The sequence below is a fragment of the Kogia breviceps genome, chromosome 4 (genome assembly GCF_026419965.1).
Source record: "Kogia breviceps isolate mKogBre1 chromosome 4, mKogBre1 haplotype 1, whole genome shotgun sequence".
NCBI classification, from domain to species: Eukaryota; Metazoa; Chordata; class Mammalia; order Artiodactyla; family Physeteridae; genus Kogia; species Kogia breviceps.
In genome coordinates this window covers 164824253-164841586 of record NC_081313.1, presented here as the reverse complement: position 1 = coordinate 164841586, position 17334 = coordinate 164824253, and the positions used below count along the sequence as shown (strand labels likewise).

The window sequence follows — 17334 nt, the reverse complement described above, 5'->3', positions numbered from 1 at the left end:
TTTGTAAGTACAAGTCAGGGAATCTCTAGACTCACTTTAAAAAGACATCCTGTTGCCATGGCCATGGCTGCTGATGACCCACCAAGAGTCTCCTTCCTGGTGACCCTTAAAGAAGGAACCACCTTATTTATCTAGACTTAAGAAGATGTCAACCTGCCTTGAGACAGGAGATAAATGGGCCAAGCTACCAAGACGGTCTATCTGACCCAAGGAGTCTGGATCCCCACCTGTGTGGAGGGGAAGAAGAGGGGTTCCAAGAGCACCCCCAGGAAGCTTGGCACTCTGGGAGACTGCAGTGGCACTTACTGTGGATGTCTGGTTTTGCAATTATGTGATACATGCTCACAGATAATATTGCTGCATTAGAGCCAATTACATAGTGTTATGGACACACAACACGCAGATTACACCCAGAGCCAGGAAAGCACAGCTTGACAAAGCAATGGCCTAATCGGAGGAGATGGAGGGAAATGTCAGCCTTATTAAGGTTGCCAGTGTGGCGTGGCTGCAGCTGGACTTAGCTCCTCCAGATCAAAGATGGTTATCTTGAGTGATGCAAGGGAGAGCCACACTTTAGCCCTCAGCAGAGATCAGTGGGGAGCCAGGGGCAGAAATCAAGTCGGACCTCTCTCAGAGTGATCACAGCCACCTCCATGGAGGACTGCGTACTACTTAAGAACTTGGGCCTCTCCCTAAACAGGAAGAGACCCAACTCCCTTGTGCTCTCCACACAAGAGAACTTCGGTCTCAGGGGCACCCATATGCTGCCCTCCACATTCAGATCAAGGCTCTGTCCTTAGCCTTTTCCCTAGTTCAGTGGTTTTCCAACTTGAGCTTGCATAAGAATCCTCTCATTCATAGAAACACACAAAACTGGGCCTACACCAGAGCTGCTGATTCAGTAGGTTGGCCTGATGCATATACTGAAAGTATGCATCTTTAACAAGTCCACAGGTGATGTTGCAGATCTGGGGACCACACCTGGAGAACCACTGTCCACGTTCATTCCCTGCCCACCCTAGGGTGGGTTCTCCTGCCCTGTCTATTGAACAGGGCCTTCTGCTAGGCTCTCATTCCATCACAGCATTACAGGTTCCAGGAGCAGTGGTACCCAGCTTCCCAGGTGGGAGCATGGGATGGGAATAAGAAGTGTGGATTCTAGGGTGAGATTGACTGGTTTTAAATCCCAGCCCTACCACTTGCCACTGGTGCCTTCCTGCCAATGTTTTACAGTCTTTAAGTTTTGAAAGTCGTTGACCTAATCCCCTCTCCTTACCAAGCAGTTATGTGACTCGCCCAGCATATCACAGCTAATCATTGGCAAAGACAGGACCGGAACTGCCCAGTGCTAGAGCAGCCAGCGGGCAGCAAACATGGTTTATAAAAAGCCAGTTAGTAAATATTTCAAGCTTTGAGGCCATATGGTCTCTTTTGCAACTACTCAGCTGCTGTAATGTGAAAGCAGCCATAGACAGTGCATAAACAAATGGGTAAAACTGTATTTACAAAAACAGGCTGCGTTGGATGGGCTTTAGCCTGTACGCAATAGTTTGCCAACCCCTGGAACAGACGGGTATGTGTACCACTGCTTCATACATACATTGCGACTAGGAGCCCTTGTCTTGCCTGGGTGCCCCAGTATTTCGCTGAGGAACACAGGAAAACACAAACTTGGTCCGGGTACCAGTGTTCAATTACGTGCACTAAAGGAGCAATAGTAAGTGCACTAATCCCCTAGTGCCCTGGAAAAAACGTTTAATGCCCCCTTTCTAGTGCTCACAAGCAAGAGAGAGTGGGATCCACTGGTAGAAGTAGCATTGTCCAAACAGATGATTTTAATATGGAAAACAATCCCTTTTCATTAGACATTAATGCTCCAATTATGACAAAATAGAAAAGAGACTAAACAGAATACAGGTTAGTCTCAATAGAAATATAGTATATATAATGGGGTAAGTAGAGGCTTTATAAGAGAGAAATGGGAGGTAGATGGACTGTCTTTTAAATGCCATGGGGTATCCTTCTCAAACTCTTGCAAAAAACTGCAGAGGAAGGAACACTCCCAAACTCATTCTACAAGGCCACCATCACTCTGATACCAAAAGCAGATAAAGATACTACAAAAAAAGAAAATTACAGACCAGTATCACTGATGAATATAGATGCAAAAATCCTCAACAAAATACAAGCAAACAGAATCCAACAACACATTAAAAGGATCATACACCATGATCAAGTGGGATTTGTCCCAGGGATGCAAGGATTCTTCAATATATGCAAATCAATCAATGTGATATACCACATTAACAAATTGAAGAAGAAAAAACATATGATCATCTCAATAGATGTAGAAAAAGCTTTTGACAAAATTCAACACCCACTTATGATAAAAACTCTCCAGGAGGTGGGCATTGAGGGAACTTAACTCAACATAATAAAGGCCATATATGACAAACCCACAACAAACATCATTCTCAATGGTGAAAAACTGAAAGCATTTCCTCTAAGATCAGGAATAAGACAAGGATGTCCACTCTCGCCACTATTATTCAACATAGTTTTGGAAGTCCTAACCATAGCAATCAGAAGAAAAAGAAATAAAAGGAATCCAAATTGGAAAAGAAGTAAAACTGTCACTGTTTGCAGATGACATGATACTATACATAGAGAATCCTAAAGATGTCACCAGAAAACTACTAGAGCAAATCAATGAATTTGATAAAGCTGCAGGATATAAAACTAATGTACAGAAATCTCTTGCATTCCTATACACTAACAACGATTAAGGAAAAAATCCCATTCACTGTTGCAACAAAAAGAGTAAGAGTAAAATACCTAGGAATAAACCTACCTAAGGAGGCAAAAACCTGTATGCAGAAAACTATAAGACACTGATGAAAGAAATTAAAGATGATACAAATAGATGGAGAGATATACCATGTTCTTGGATTGGAATAATCAATATTGTGAAAATGACTGTACTACCCAAAGCAATCTACAGATTCAGGGCAATCACTATCAAATTATCAATGGCATTTTTTTATAGAACTAGAACGAAAAATCTTAAAATTTGTATGGAGACACAAAAGACCCCGAATAGCCAAAGCAATCTTGAGAAAGAAAAAAGGACCTGGAGAAATCAGACTCCCTGACTTCAGACTACAGTACAAAGCTACAGTAATCAAGACAATATGGTACTGGCACAAAAACAGGAATACAGATCAATGGAACAGGATAGAAAGCCCAGAGATAAACCCACACACCTATGGTCAACTAATCTATGACAAAGGAGGTAAGGATATACAATGGAGGAAAGACAGTCTCTTCAATAAGTGGTGCTGGGAAAACTGGACAGCTACATGTAAAAGAATGAAATTAGAACACTTCCTACCACCATACAAAAATAAACTCAAAGTGGATTAAAGACCTAAATGTAAGACTGAACACTATAAAACTCTTAGAGGAAAACATAGGAAGAACACTCTTTGACATAAATCACAGCAAGATCTTTTTTGACTGACCTCCTAGAGTAATGAAAATAAAAACAAAAATAAACAGATGGGACCTAATGGAACTTAAAAGCTTTTGCACAGCAGAGGAAACTATAAACAAAGGGAAAAGACAGCCCTCAGAGTGGGAGAAAATATTTGCAAATGAATCAACGGACAAAAGATTAATCTCCAAAATATATAAACAGCTCATGCAGCTCAATATCAAAAAAACAAACAACCCAATCAAAAAATGAGCAGAAGACCTAAATAGACATTTCTCCAAAGAAGACATACAGATAGCCAAGACGCAAGTGAAAAGCTGCTCAATATCACTAATTATCAGAGAAACGCAAATCAAAACTACAATGAGGTATCACCTCACACCAGTTAGAATGGCCATCATCAAAAAATCTACAAACAACAAATGCTGGAGAGGGTGTGGAGAAAAGGGAACCCTCTTGCACTGTTGGTGGGAATGTAAATTGATACAGCCACTATGGAGAACAATATGGAGGTTCCTTAAAAAACTAAAAATAGAACTACCATATAACCCAGGAATCCCACTATTGGACATATACCCAGAGAAAACCATAATTCAAAAAGAGTCATGTACCACAATGTTCACTGCAGCACTATTTACAATAGCCAGGACATGGAAGCAACCTGAGTGTCCATCAACAGACAAAGTGATAAAGAAGATGTGATACATATACACAATGGAATACTACTCAGCCATAGAAAGGAGTGAAATTGGGTCATTTGCAGAGACTGGGACAGACCTAGAGCCTGTCATACAGAGTGAAGTAAGTCATAAAGGGAAAAACAAATATTGTATATTAACGTATATATGTGGAATCTAGAAAAATGGTACTGATGAACCAGTGTGCAAGGCAGAAATAGAGACACAGATGTAGAAAACAAATACATGGGTACCAAGGGGGGAAAGCAGGGGGTTGGGGGTGGGGTGAGTTGGGAGATTAGGGTTGACATATATTCACTAATATGTATAAAACAGATAACTAATAAGAACGTGCTGTACAGCACAGGGAACTCCACTTCACTTTGCTGCACAGTAGAAACTAACACAACATGGTAAAACAACTATACCCCAATTTAAAAAATAACTAAATAAATAAATCTGATGGGGGGAAATTGCATTATTTCTAGTTCATACTGAAATGCCCATTCATTATCTTGTCATGGTACAAAAAGGGGAGGCCAGGACAGTCTTGAAGTTTCATAGAATTAATGTGACCCTGAACTTGAGCTTGAAACCTGACGGAAAATGCTGAGTTGAGATCACTTACTTGGAGAAAAGCTTCCAACTGGGGCGACTTGGGGTAAAGCATATCTTCTCAATAGGAACAGGGCAGTGAGATTAAAGCTAGATTCTAGAACTAGCAAAACTCTTCCAGGAAATGGAAGTAATAAATAAGGTGAGGTTGATGATGAGGTCACCATAGGTTAGGCTTGGGCAATCATCTAATGGGGGTGGAGGTGAGTCATCGTCAGATCAAACCATTTATTTTTTCTGTTGATGAATTTTCAAGAAAGTTTCTAGAACAAGAGGCAATGGGAGGCTTGGTCAGTTATTTTCGGCTTTGGGTTCCTGAGTGGAAATGACAGAGAATATCTTTGCTGGCGTAACAAACTTGCCCTGAAAACAGGAGGCGGTGATAAAGTTGGGAGAAACTGTGAAAAGAAAGAGTAGCGAGTCCTGAATCCTCTAGAAGCACATTGCTACCCTGGGTAGGTCTCTTACGTCTTATAGCCTCAAATTGCTCATCTGTAAGATGGGGATAATAATTTCAACCTCAGAGTGCTTCAAGTAGCAAATAAGATGAATGTGAAAGTATACTGTAAACCATGAAGGACCAAACAAACACAAGCTACAATAATAATAGCTAATAACTACCGATCACTGCCTATGAGCCAGGCAGTGTGCTAACAAGTGTGCTTTCCGTGCCCTGTTTCAAGGGCGTGATGGTCAGCTGGATAATGTCCCCCCCAAAGATGTTCATGTCCTCATCCCAGGAACTTATGAATCGTACCTTATGTGGCAAAAGGAACTTGGCATATATGACTAAAAATCCTGAGATGGAGAGGTTATCCTGGTTTATCCAGTCAGGCTCTAAGTGTCATCACACAGGTCCTCTTAAGAGGGAGGCAGGACATCAGAGTGAACAGTGGGAGATGTGACAACAGAAGCAAGAGGTTGGAGTGATACAAGAAGGGGCCATGAGCCAAGGAATATGGTGGCCTCTACAAGCCGCAAAAGACAAGGAAATGGGGCTTCCCTGGTGGCGCAGTGCTTGAGAGTCCGCCTGCTGATGAGGGGGACGCGGGTTCGTGCCCCGGTCCGGGAGGATACCACGTGCCGCGGGGCGGCTGGGCCCGTGAGCCATGGCCGCTGAGCCTCCGCGTCCGGAGCCTGTGCTCCGCAAAGGGAAAGGCCACAACAGTGAGAGGCCCGCGTACATAAAAAAAAAAAAAAAAAAGACAAGGAAATGAATTCTCCTCTTGAGGCCCCCAGAAGAAATAGTCCTGTGAACCCATTTTAGACTTCTGACCTCCAGACTGTATGAGAATAAGTTTACATTGCTTTTTTTTTTTTTTTTTTTTTTTTTTTTTTTTTGCGGTACGCAGGCCTCTCACCATTGTGGAGCACAGGCTCCGGACGTGCAGGCTCAGCGGCCATGGCTCACGGGCCCAGCCGCTCCGCGGCATGTGGGATCTTCCTGGACCAGGGCACGAACCCACGTCCCCTGCATCGGCAGGCAGACTCTCAATCACTGCGCCACCAGGGAAGCCCAGTTTACATTGCTTTAAACCACAGAATATGTGGTAATGTGTTACAGCAGCCTTAGACAACTAAGGCAGGTGTCCTTTCTGGAGTCAGGCTTGTGTGGATTCAAGTCCTGGTACCACCACTTGCTTCATCCATGACATGGAGGTGATAGAAAGGTGCCTGCCTCATCGGGTGGTTATAAGAAATGAGATGATAAGTAGGACCCTCAGCCCAGTGCCTGCCTGGCATAAAATAAGCTCGCAGTTAATGTTGGCAATTATTAGTACCATCTCATTTAATCACCAGGAAAGCTCTGTGAGATCAATGCTGCTATTTGCCCCATGTTACAGAGGAGGAAACTTAATAAGATTATGAAAACTAACTCATGGTTGCACGGGCTGCAAGTGGCAGAGGCGGAATCAAAACCAGGTTGTTGGGCTTCCCTGGTGGCGCAGTGGTTGAGAGTCCGCCTGCCGATGCAGGGGACACGGGTTCGTGCCCCGGTCCGGGAGGATCCCACATGCTGCGGAGCGGCTGGGCCCGTGAGCCATGGCCGCTGAGCCTGCGCGTCTGGAGCCTGTGCTTCGCAACGGGAGAGGCCACAACAGTGAGAGGCCCGCATATCACACACACACCAAAAAAAAAAAAAAAAAAAACAAAAACCAGGTTGTTGCCTTTGAGGCCATGCTCACCCACTCTGCTCTTCTGCATCAGGGTTATGACAGTGACATCTCCATCAAATGCCAGCTGCTTAGGCTGGGACACAAGAATCAGATAGAGCAGAGTGCTCCCTGCATGGGCAAAAGCCGCCAAGATTGGAAATCAAATAAATCTGTGTTTATTAGGGAAAAAGAAACTGTAGCTGCCATGGAGATCAGCATCCAAGAGGTTAGCAACCCTCTGACGTCCCTGGGCTGGGCAGCCCCACACAGCAAATCACGAAGGTCTGAATACTGTGTTTAGTCACTTTGGTTCTGGAATAATTGCTATTATCGTAAATGTTTTATAGCCCTCATTACGGCTCACATTTAAATATCAGTGTAGTTCATACATTAATAAGTCATCGCTGCCGGACGACTGCCGGATGCAGTTACAATCCAAGCCCGGCATAGAACTGCACTGTATATTCAGCTCAATTAGGGCTGGCTGTGAACTCAGCCTGATGTTGACTTGCTGGGTGTGTTTGGAAGGAATCCTCTTTTCTGCAAAGGCTTCTTTGCTCTTTGCTTTTGAGAGATAAGGAGGACACTCAGATTTTTGTCTGGTAGTGAGTCAACGACCCTAACTAGGTATCCCCCAGGTGTGGAGCCTAGAACTCTGGGATGGATAGAAGCAGAAATGAAGGCATTGTTTCTGCCCTGGAGGCATTCCTAATCCTCTGGAGAGGGGGTGGGATGCGGAGCATGGCCCTCGCTCCTCGGAAACTCCCTACCAAGGCAGGAGAGCCCGGACCAATGGCAAGGACAGATTCTTCCGCCCTGTCTGATGACATGCTCTGAACACTTCCCGGGTGGATGGAGATAGGATGGATTCTCTCTCTCTCTCTCACACACACACACACACACACACACACACACACTTATAGAAAAGATAAGCCACATGAAACAAAATAGCTATGTAGGTTCAACTTCATAAAATGTCAAGTGTCTGAATTGGTGCATTGGTAAATTTCCAGAATGGGCAGAAGTAGGGAGTATAAATTTGGTTTGTTCCTCTTTATCATACTATGTGCCTAAAATAATGCCAGACATAGGGTAGGTGCAGAAGAAATATGGGGGGAGGGAGGAAAAAGTATTAGATTCTGTGCCTCTGTGTAAATAGATTTCCTCCTGGCCTTTTTGGCCAAAGGCCTTGAGGAATAGCCTGGGGTGAGGGGTATGTGGTCCCTGGAATCCTGCTGTGACGAGGTGTCCCCAGGGGAGAAAGCATCTGTGCAGGGCCCCTTGGGTGGGGTGGGGTGTGTATGGGGGCCACTGTGTGCCAGACAAAGCTCTGTTTATATTCCCTTGGGGGTTGGGGTTGTGTGAGGGGAAAGGGAATGAACAGGACAGGACTAGATTCTCTCCACCAACATCAGTTAAATGGTCGCCTCAATTACTGAGCACATACCGTCTGCTAAGCCTTTTAGCAGCCTGTGAGGTAGGTACCATTGCCTACTTCCTTCTGCCAGTGAAGAAGCTGTGGTTAAGAGATGTTCATCATTGGCCTGAGACCACACAACTGGGGTATATAAGACTCAATCTGAACCATGTATGGACCAGGCCTTGGGACTGTCGTAATGCATAAGAGAGAAAATGTTAGAGGGCGTTTTAAGAGGAAGATAATGTGTTTACCGAGAGCCAGGGGCAAAAGAAGTCTGTTTAACCAGTGAAGGCTTCCAAAGAAAGGCTCCTTCCTGGGCCAGTGGGACCCCGTGGGAGGGTAAGAGGAGGGGGTGGATGAGAAGAGGGTATCTGACGTGGCCTTGGAGGGGCACAGGAGAGGAAAGAGCACAGGAGCAAGTGGCCATCTCGGAGGAGCGTACCATGGGTTGTATCCAACTCCTGCTCTTTGGGATGCAGAGTGAGGCAGGTGTGGGTCAGAGAGCTGAGAACTAGGTCCAAGTCTTGCCGCGAACGGTTGCCTCTGTCTACGTAGTCACTGAAACAACCGACCCAGACAGGCCCTTCTGCTACATCACATTTCCACCTCTGCACATGGTTTCCTCGGCTGCCATGCTTTCCCTGGGCCCCTGTAATAGGTCCTTCTAGAAGCGTAAGCCCAAGGCTGTACTTACCTACAGGCTGATTTCATTCTGGCCCATTTATGGGGCTCACATCCCTCTCTTCCCTTTTCCCTGTACAAAGACACCAGTCAGTGTCAGTGCTGCACTGGGGAAGTCCCCATCCATGGTCCTGGGGAGGCACAAGCAAGTAGAGACTTAATCCCTGTCCTCACAGAGCTCACAGAGTCACTTCAGACAGGATGTGCTTAAAGAGCCAGAAGGTGGCTGGAAAATACTCATAAAATAACCTATCCACATAGCATCCTGTATGAGGCAGTATGTATAATAGGCAGAGCAAGGAGTTTGGAGCAAAAGCTAGTGCTGGGTTCAAATCCCATGTCCACAGCTTAACAGCTGTGAGTCCTTGGAAAAGTAGTTTTACTTCTCTGAAGCTCAGCTTCTGGGAAGCTGAGCTTTAACACAAGGATAAATCCTCCCCTGTAGGATTGTGTGCAACTAAGCAAGGTGTTTTGTATCCATTTCCTTCTCTCTAAAATGAGGACAAGAATATGTAACTGGCATTGTAGTCGTGGGAATCAGCAACGTTGTAATGAAGCAGTCAGGACACAGTAGGATTTCAGGAAGCAACCTTATTGCTCCAGGTAGGTAAGTAAGTACTGAGAGGGCAGCAGAGGAAAGGAGGGATCCACTTGTAAAAGGAATCAGGGATTCTCTTATCATCTGGGGACCCGTCCACTTGTCTCCAGCTGCTGCACCAACTGACCCATGGCTGTAGGTTGATGGTCCCTCTTTGGAGTCACATGCATCCCTTCCCCACCTTCCATAAGCATCCTGGTACCCGCCACCCTGCTGCCCTGTTGACCTGTTTCTCCTCTCTCTCCGCAGCACCCTCAATAACAACAACATTAGCCGCATCCTGGTCACCAGCTTCAACCACATGCCGAAGATTCGAACCTTGTGAGTAAAGGTCCCCTGTTTCCTCCCCCACCTGCTCCCCACCTTATGCAGCTTCAGAGTAGCACTCTCAGCTACTTGTAACACCTCACCCTTGGGGCTTCCCTGGTGGTGCAGTGGTTGAGAGTCCACCTGCCGATGCAGGGGACGCGGGTTCGTGCCCCGGTCCGGGAGGATCCCACATGCCGCGGAGCGGCTGGGCCCGCAGATGTGGGGAAGGGTCACGGAGCCATCCATGGATCTGAACCACCATCCTGCTTCAGGCCAACTCAATTCACCCCGGGAATCTTCCTGGACTGGGGAGATCTTCTTTGTGTTTTCCACCTGGATGGAAAAGTTTATTAGTGTTACACTGTCACAGAACTTTTAGAACAAGGATGTGATGATTCATCATTTGTTTAGTTCATGTCCTGTACCACTGGCAGTTCTATCCTACTGCCAAAGGCTACAGTTGTTTCCCGCTCTGGGAACGGTGGAGGAGGGGGAGTCTCAGCTCCTCCTTCACCCCATCCTCCCACCTGCCACACACCACACTTTCCTGCTTCCTGGATGATATTCTGGTATCAGAATGCAGTAACTCCATTGTTTATCTTTAATGTGTTGGGTGGGCTCAAGCCTTCCAGAACGTGTACTCAGGAAGCAAATCTCCCCATGGCGCCCCATACCGAGAGCAGTTCTAGTGCCTTTGTTACCTGAGAAATTCTCCTCTCTCAGCCAGAAATCCTTTTTCAGTTCCTCTGCAAATGTACTCTGCTGGCCTTTCCAAAGAGGTTCATACTTGATGTTTTTCTTGTGTGGGTGGAGCCTCAGTGGAGTTTATATCACAGCAGTAGGGGAGAGTCAGCCCCCAAGAGTAAAGTGCCTGGCACATAGTAGACAATAAATGGTATTTATAGTTATATTATTATTATCATCATCATCATACTATTTATCCAGAAATCTGGATTAAAGATACCAAGCAACCAGCTTATCTACGGCCCCTGAACAACACTGCATCCAAGCAGATGTGAAAATCCTTAGAGCAGTGGTTCCCAAAGTGGGGGTCCCTAGACCAGTAGTGTCAGCATCACCTGGAACTTGTTGAAAAGCAAAATTGCAGGTCCCACCTCAGACCCATGGAATCAGAATCTCTGGGGTGGGCCCAGCCATCTGTTTTTAACAAGCCCTCCAGGAGATCTCAATACTCATAAGGTTTGAGGCCCCTGCATTAGTGAGAAAGTGACCTTATCTCAGGTAAGAATGAAGCAAAGATCAATAAAGCAATTGATGAGGAGATGATACAGAGAACCCTCAGAAGGACACAGAGTTGGGGTTCAGACAGACCTGAGGTTAAATACGAGCTCCGCCACTTAACTCTGGGCAAGTTGCTTCACCTCTCTGTTCTTCATAGGTAGTGAATTCATAAGTGCTTGCCTCAAAGTTATGGTGGGAATGACATGTACTAGCATGTGAAGTGCCTGGTCATGGTGTCCACGCCACAAATACTACTTCTTGTATAGAAGGAGGATCCAAGCTCAGCTTCCATCCCTGTGCCCATTTCTTCCTCTGATCCCTCATGGGGTAGCAGAATTCAGCCAAGAAAATCTATCTTCTTCCTTTCCTTTCAAAAGAGGATGGTGGGACTTCCCAGGCAGTCCAGTGGTTAAAACTCCACACTCCCAATGCAGGGGGCACGGGTTCAATCCCAGGTCTGGGAACTAAGATCCCACATCCTACATGCTGCATGGTGTGGCCTAGATAGATAGATAGATAGATAGATAGATAGATAGATAGATGATAGATAGATAGATAGATAGATAGATTGATTGATTAAAGGGAATGGTGCAGGAGAAATCACTGGGTCCTCAGGGTGCTGGGCCCGCATCTCCCCAGGCAAGTGGGTTGAATTGAAGAAATACGGCTCTCACCTGCACAACCAGCAGTCCAGCTCCTGTGGGCTGCTGCTTTGTGATTTCTACCTCCCCTCCTGTTATTTTCCATTGAAAAGCATCAATAAGAGAGCAGGGAGGGGTCCACGGGAGGCAGGGAAGATGGTGAGGTCTGGGTCTTTGTTGGCGTGTTGTAAGGGTGGGGGAAGAGGGCAGGAGAGTTTTTTTCTCCTTGTTTCTGCTGTCATACTTTGCTGTGGTCCTGAGCACTCATCTGATGAGTTCAGATCAATCCATCAATCTCGTCTGTTCTCTTTGCTCCCTGCCTGCTGCCATTTTCTCTTTAGTTTAATTTCAGAGATGGCTCTGTAGAGAACTCCCCAGAGACTTGAGCTGACTAATCCCCCTTCACTGTAATTAAAGTGTGGTGGTGAGGGGGGAGCGCTGGTGGTGGAGAAAGGGGGAAGAGGAGAGAGGAAGGAAGTCGTAAATGGGATTTCTAAAGGAAAGCTTTTATATTGAATTCAGAAAGCCACATTTTATAGAAAATGAACGCTGACCCTCTCTAAAAGGATTTGCTGGAAATTTAATTTAGCATCTGTGGCTAAAAGGCACCTTTTACAAATTGGCATTTGTATTCATTCACCTTATCTTCTGTAAAAGTGGTTTCGCCAACATGAAATATGGTGTTTCTGTCTGCAAAAGACCACAGAACAACTGACAGGAACCACCTAGCCGCCTTGATGCTTTGGTGGCTAAGAAATGACAGCCTTGTACAGGCAGGGGGCCTTGGGTTGGGCAGAGCCTGAAGTCTGGAGCTAGTCTCCTCACAGTAAGCATAATAAGAGCAAACGTTTCTTCGGTAGTTTACAGTGTCCCAGGCCTTGTGCTTAGCATTTTCCATGAATCATTTCAATCCTCACAATGGCCCAAGCAAGGAGGCACCATTAATATCCCCATTTTATAGATGACAACACTGAGGCCCAGGATGACTGCTGCCCAAGGTCAAAGTCAAAAAGCACAGAGCCTATGTCAGATTCTGGCACTATGACATCAGAACCTGAGCTTGCCCCGTTCAATAGGAACAGAAGCAGAAGAGCATCAGGTGAGCTGAGGAAGGGGAGACCGGAGCTTCCACATGGCTGAAAGGCCACTGGAGGCCACCCTCCCTGTGTCATTGCCATCACAAAAGTTATTGAAAGTAATTAAGATAATGTCTCTTCTCACTCAAGAAAACTAGAAATACTCTTGGCAGTGTCTGGGCTCAAGTTTCAAGATCATCAAGATTCTTTTTCTTTTTTAACATTCATATTTGGGATAACATTCCTCAATTTGATCTACGGAACATGATGTAAAAGGCAGCTTGAAAGACTCTGCCCAGCTCAACTCTCCAGCCCTTCTGCTGGGTAAAATTCCAAGAGGGGGAGATCTGAGCCTGTCCACTGTCCTGGGCTTTTGACAAGAGCCTTCACGTGGCTTCAAAAGCAGTTTGGGTCACCTCTTCTCCATGGTCCTACTTACGAGAGGAGAAATTCCTACAGAAATGGACAAAGGGATAAGGGCCATCTGTAGCGAGGTTAAAAAAGGAGGTAGCTTGGGGCTGGCCAGTGGGGATTAAGGAACAACCAACCTAATATAATCTTCCAAAGGGGAAACTGCTAACATTTTGATTATCCCAGAAATTAATCAGCTCGGTAAGGATCTGACTTACCTAAACCTCATTTTTGTTGTTCCATTGATCTCTTACCTCTGCTTGGAACTGATGGGAATTTGTTTGCATTCATCCGCCTTGTTTCCTTAGCTTCCATACCTCAGTGCCGAAGAGGGCAACTGCCTTTCCTAATCAAAGCCAAACTCATTAAAAGGCACACAAAAAAAACTCTGGCACCTCAACCTGTGCGCGCCACTGCAGCCTTCCTCTGCTCTGCCTTGTCACTAAGAACTGACCCACTGTCACTTTTTTCCTAGACAGCCTTTATACCTGGTGGTCAGTCCGATATTATGGGATCCGGGACCCCCACCCTGAGTCTGCCAAGGTCCCTGGTGGCCCTGGCCTGCCCAAGGTTTGCACCCGTGCAGGGCCAGGGAGACTCTGCTGGCAGGCAGCGCAGATGAGCTACACTTGGCCAATGTTTAGCAATGTTGACCTTACACTAAGTGGAGTGCGGTCAAGAGCCCTTCAGCTGTCTCCATTTCAGACATGGATGTAGCCTGAGCCACTGCTTCGGTCTGCCATTCAGTGTTAACTGGCATGACACAGAGTACTTGAAAGTCCCAAGATATTGCTGGCTGATGAGCAGGTGCAGGATGGGGCAGTTGAAATTTGCATCAGAAAGCCAAGTATATGATAAGCTGTCGTGACTAAAACTCACCTCCCGCCACTGCTAATGATCTAAGTTTGTAGGGACTGTGGAAGTTGGAAACCCCTGATGCAGAAACCTTGGGGAAGAACCCTTAGGAGCCCCTGGGTATCCTTAGGTTGCCCTCCAGACAGTGGAAAGGAAATTCAGCTTAACCAGATGAGGCTCCCCTCAGATGTGGAACCTGAAGATCCCTCTCAGGAATCTTATTCGCTCCAGGGTGAGAAGCTGATCTGGAACCACAGCCACTAGAGGGAGAAAGCCCACGAGTCCCGAAGATGGATAAAAAGCCTCTTCAGAGGCACCGAACCAGTCAGAATAGCAAATACACCAGGTGGACTTGAACCTGGGAAGGCTATGAAGGGCACTCTGGAGAAAGTGCTGTGGATCACAAGAGTCTGTAAACACCTTATTTAAATAGGAGGATGAAGAGAAGGTGCATCCTTCAGAAAGCACCCTTCTCTCTGTGCCCTGCTTCCCCTGGCTAGTGCACACAGCGGTATTGGTTTTAGGCTCACCAGCATAACACACAGGGCGTCTATTAAAGGGACACTTAGAGAGAAAAGGAAGGAAGGAGAGAAAAGACAACAGCAGATCTCGGCCACAGTTCACCACAGACTGGAGCGTGGAGATTAAGAAGCTGTTGTAAAGCATCTGTAACCAGGGCTAGCTAAGGTACGGAAAGCTACACCTGAGTCATGCTTTTGGGAGTTTGACCTGAATCAGGATCATCGCTGTAATAATGTCACCCTCCCTCTTCTATGTGTTGAGCCTTTCCTGAGTGGGAAAGAAAAGGGTGGAATTACTCTTAAAAAGTGGGAATTGCTCAGAAGCCTGGAGGCCTCCGTTGGATGTGGCCGGCACGAGAAGATGACTGTCATGTGTGGCTTGGCAATAACAGGGTTGAGGCTCCCGTGGTGATTCCACGGTGCAGAGGGCAGTGCTCCCCTGGGCTCCCGAGGACGGTCACACTGGGCAAAGGGCACGGAGGTTCAGCCCACTCTATTCAGGCAGTGGCACCCTCCCCGCTTCCTGCTGTGACGGCATCTTCCCCTCTGTCCCTCCCTCTCCCAGGCGCCTCCACTCCAACCACCTGTACTGCGACTGCCACCTGGCCTGGCTCTCGGATTGGCTGCGACAGCGGCGGACCATTGGCCAGTTCACTCTCTGCATGGCTCCTGTGCACCTGAGGGGCTTCAACGTGGCGGACGTGCAGAAGAAGGAGTACGTGTGTCCAGGTGAGGTGACCCCACCACTCCCCTCCCCTCCCCTCCTGTCCTGGGACTCGCCCACCTGTGAGCTCTCCTTAACATCACCTTGGCCTTGAACACACACCCCAGCCCAGAGCTCGGTGTGGAGCCTCGCAGGTTGCCCCAGCACTCGCCAGTCACTTAAAGAACTCTAAGGTGCCTCCAGGTGTTCCAGAAAAGAAGCTCTTGCCGTCTGATAAAGGAAAATGCTCAAGGAACTCACGAATCACTTCCTGTTAAGCCTCAGAGTCCATTAGGTACTTTAGCATTGGCCAAACCCGTTCCTATCGCCCATTTGCTCCTAGAAATTGAGAGTCAGGCTGAGAGAGGCTATGGGGTCAGCCCGCTTGGCTGGAAATCTTAGCTCTGTCCCTTAATGGTGTGTGACTTTGGTAAGTTACCGCATGTCTGCAAAATAGAAAACAATCGTAGTCCATAACTCCAGGGATGCGTGGGAGGATTAAATGAAATAATGCATATAGAGCACTTAGCATAATACACAGCACTTGGTAAGAGCTAATGAGTGGAGCTTAACTATTATAGTTTAGTGGGCCCACAAAATGCTGAGCAAACATGAGAGTTTGATCTGTGGGTAATCAAACTGTAATAGGAGCACAGGTGCCCATGTAGTACAGAAAACAGAGCTGTGTTTGCACATGACTGAAGGCAGCTCATCTCAACAGGATGGGAGGTGGCTGATTGACCTGAGAAAAGCTTCCCAGAGGATGTCGCCTTTGCCTTGGGTCCTCAATGTTGTTTGCTTGTTTGTTTTTACTTTTCATTTTTCCATTGCCCAATCCCATCCATTCTTCCCTTTTCTGGTGGCAAGGAAGTAAGCTAATCTCTTGATTTCCTCAAAAAAAAAAAAAAAAAAAGAGTATTCAGTTGAGGAGTTCCCCAAAGATGTATTCCTGAGATCCAGGAACTCAGTCCTGGAATTGGGACCCAGTGGCTTCTAAAGGCTGATCTTGGGGCTCTGGTGTGTAGGAAGGCAAAAGGTCAATGAGGAGCTTAGCATGGGTGGGGACTGCACTTTTCACCTTTTTTCACCGCTGCCCACTTTCAGTATGGAAGGTTTATTGAGCCCACTATGCGCTGTGGGACCCCCATGTGGCCAGAAGTGCAGACTTGTCCTCTTCTGCTCTTAGGCTGCATTTGCCATATACAGGAATTTTCCTTGAATTCGACTTTATCTCCCTGATCTGCTGCTTTCTCCTGTCATGTTACAACTTTATCAAGTCATTTAATACCCAAAAACATTTTAACATGTTTCAGAGCAGTACCTCAACAATTTGCTATAGACGCCCACTTAGAAATCACTTTCCATCAAACACATAATAAAACCGTTTATCACACAGACACCCAACTCAAATATAGTGACTGTAATTACAGTAATTATTAGGCAAAGGGTACAATATCGGCATAAGTGCCAGTGAAAGAAATAATTATAGACTGCTGGAGTCATCCAAAAGCTATTGAGAAAAACTAATTAGGGAGGAGGTTACAACACATCATTATGGGTGGGTACCAAGTTTAAAGCCGCGCACCAACACGAATACCAACACGAAGGTGCTTCGTCATGAAAGCACCTTCCCATCAAGGGAGTGCCGAGACATTGCTTACCCAGCAGCAGTCAGGACTCCAAACCCAGGGCCGGAAGGCTGATCCTGTAACTTCTTCATACGAGGCCAGGTGTCTTTTAAGGACATGAGAATTTAATCCACAGACTGCAGACATGAAAATGCTATTAATCTCCACCCTCTCACTAGTAGTATGAATTTAGGGGAGTAACATATTAGGGCCCCTAGGCGTGGGGGATTTTTTAGATGCTTTTCCCAGGCTCTCAAGGCTTCAAAATAGGATGCTGTGCAGGGCAACTTTCTGAAAAGTAAGTCAGA

At 46.3% G+C, this 17334-nt stretch overlaps 1 protein-coding gene across 1 annotated transcript in view; it reads left to right on the top strand.

Moving 5' to 3' along the window:
• Positions 1-17334, top strand: part of SLIT3 (slit guidance ligand 3) — a 631375-nt gene that overhangs the window by 469393 nt on the left and 144648 nt on the right. The window contains exons 7-8 of the mRNA XM_059063071.2: positions 9890-9961; positions 15261-15424. Of these exons, the coding sequence (XP_058919054.1) occupies positions 9890-9961; positions 15261-15424 (236 nt within the window). The remainder of the gene's footprint in view (positions 1-9889; positions 9962-15260; positions 15425-17334) is intronic.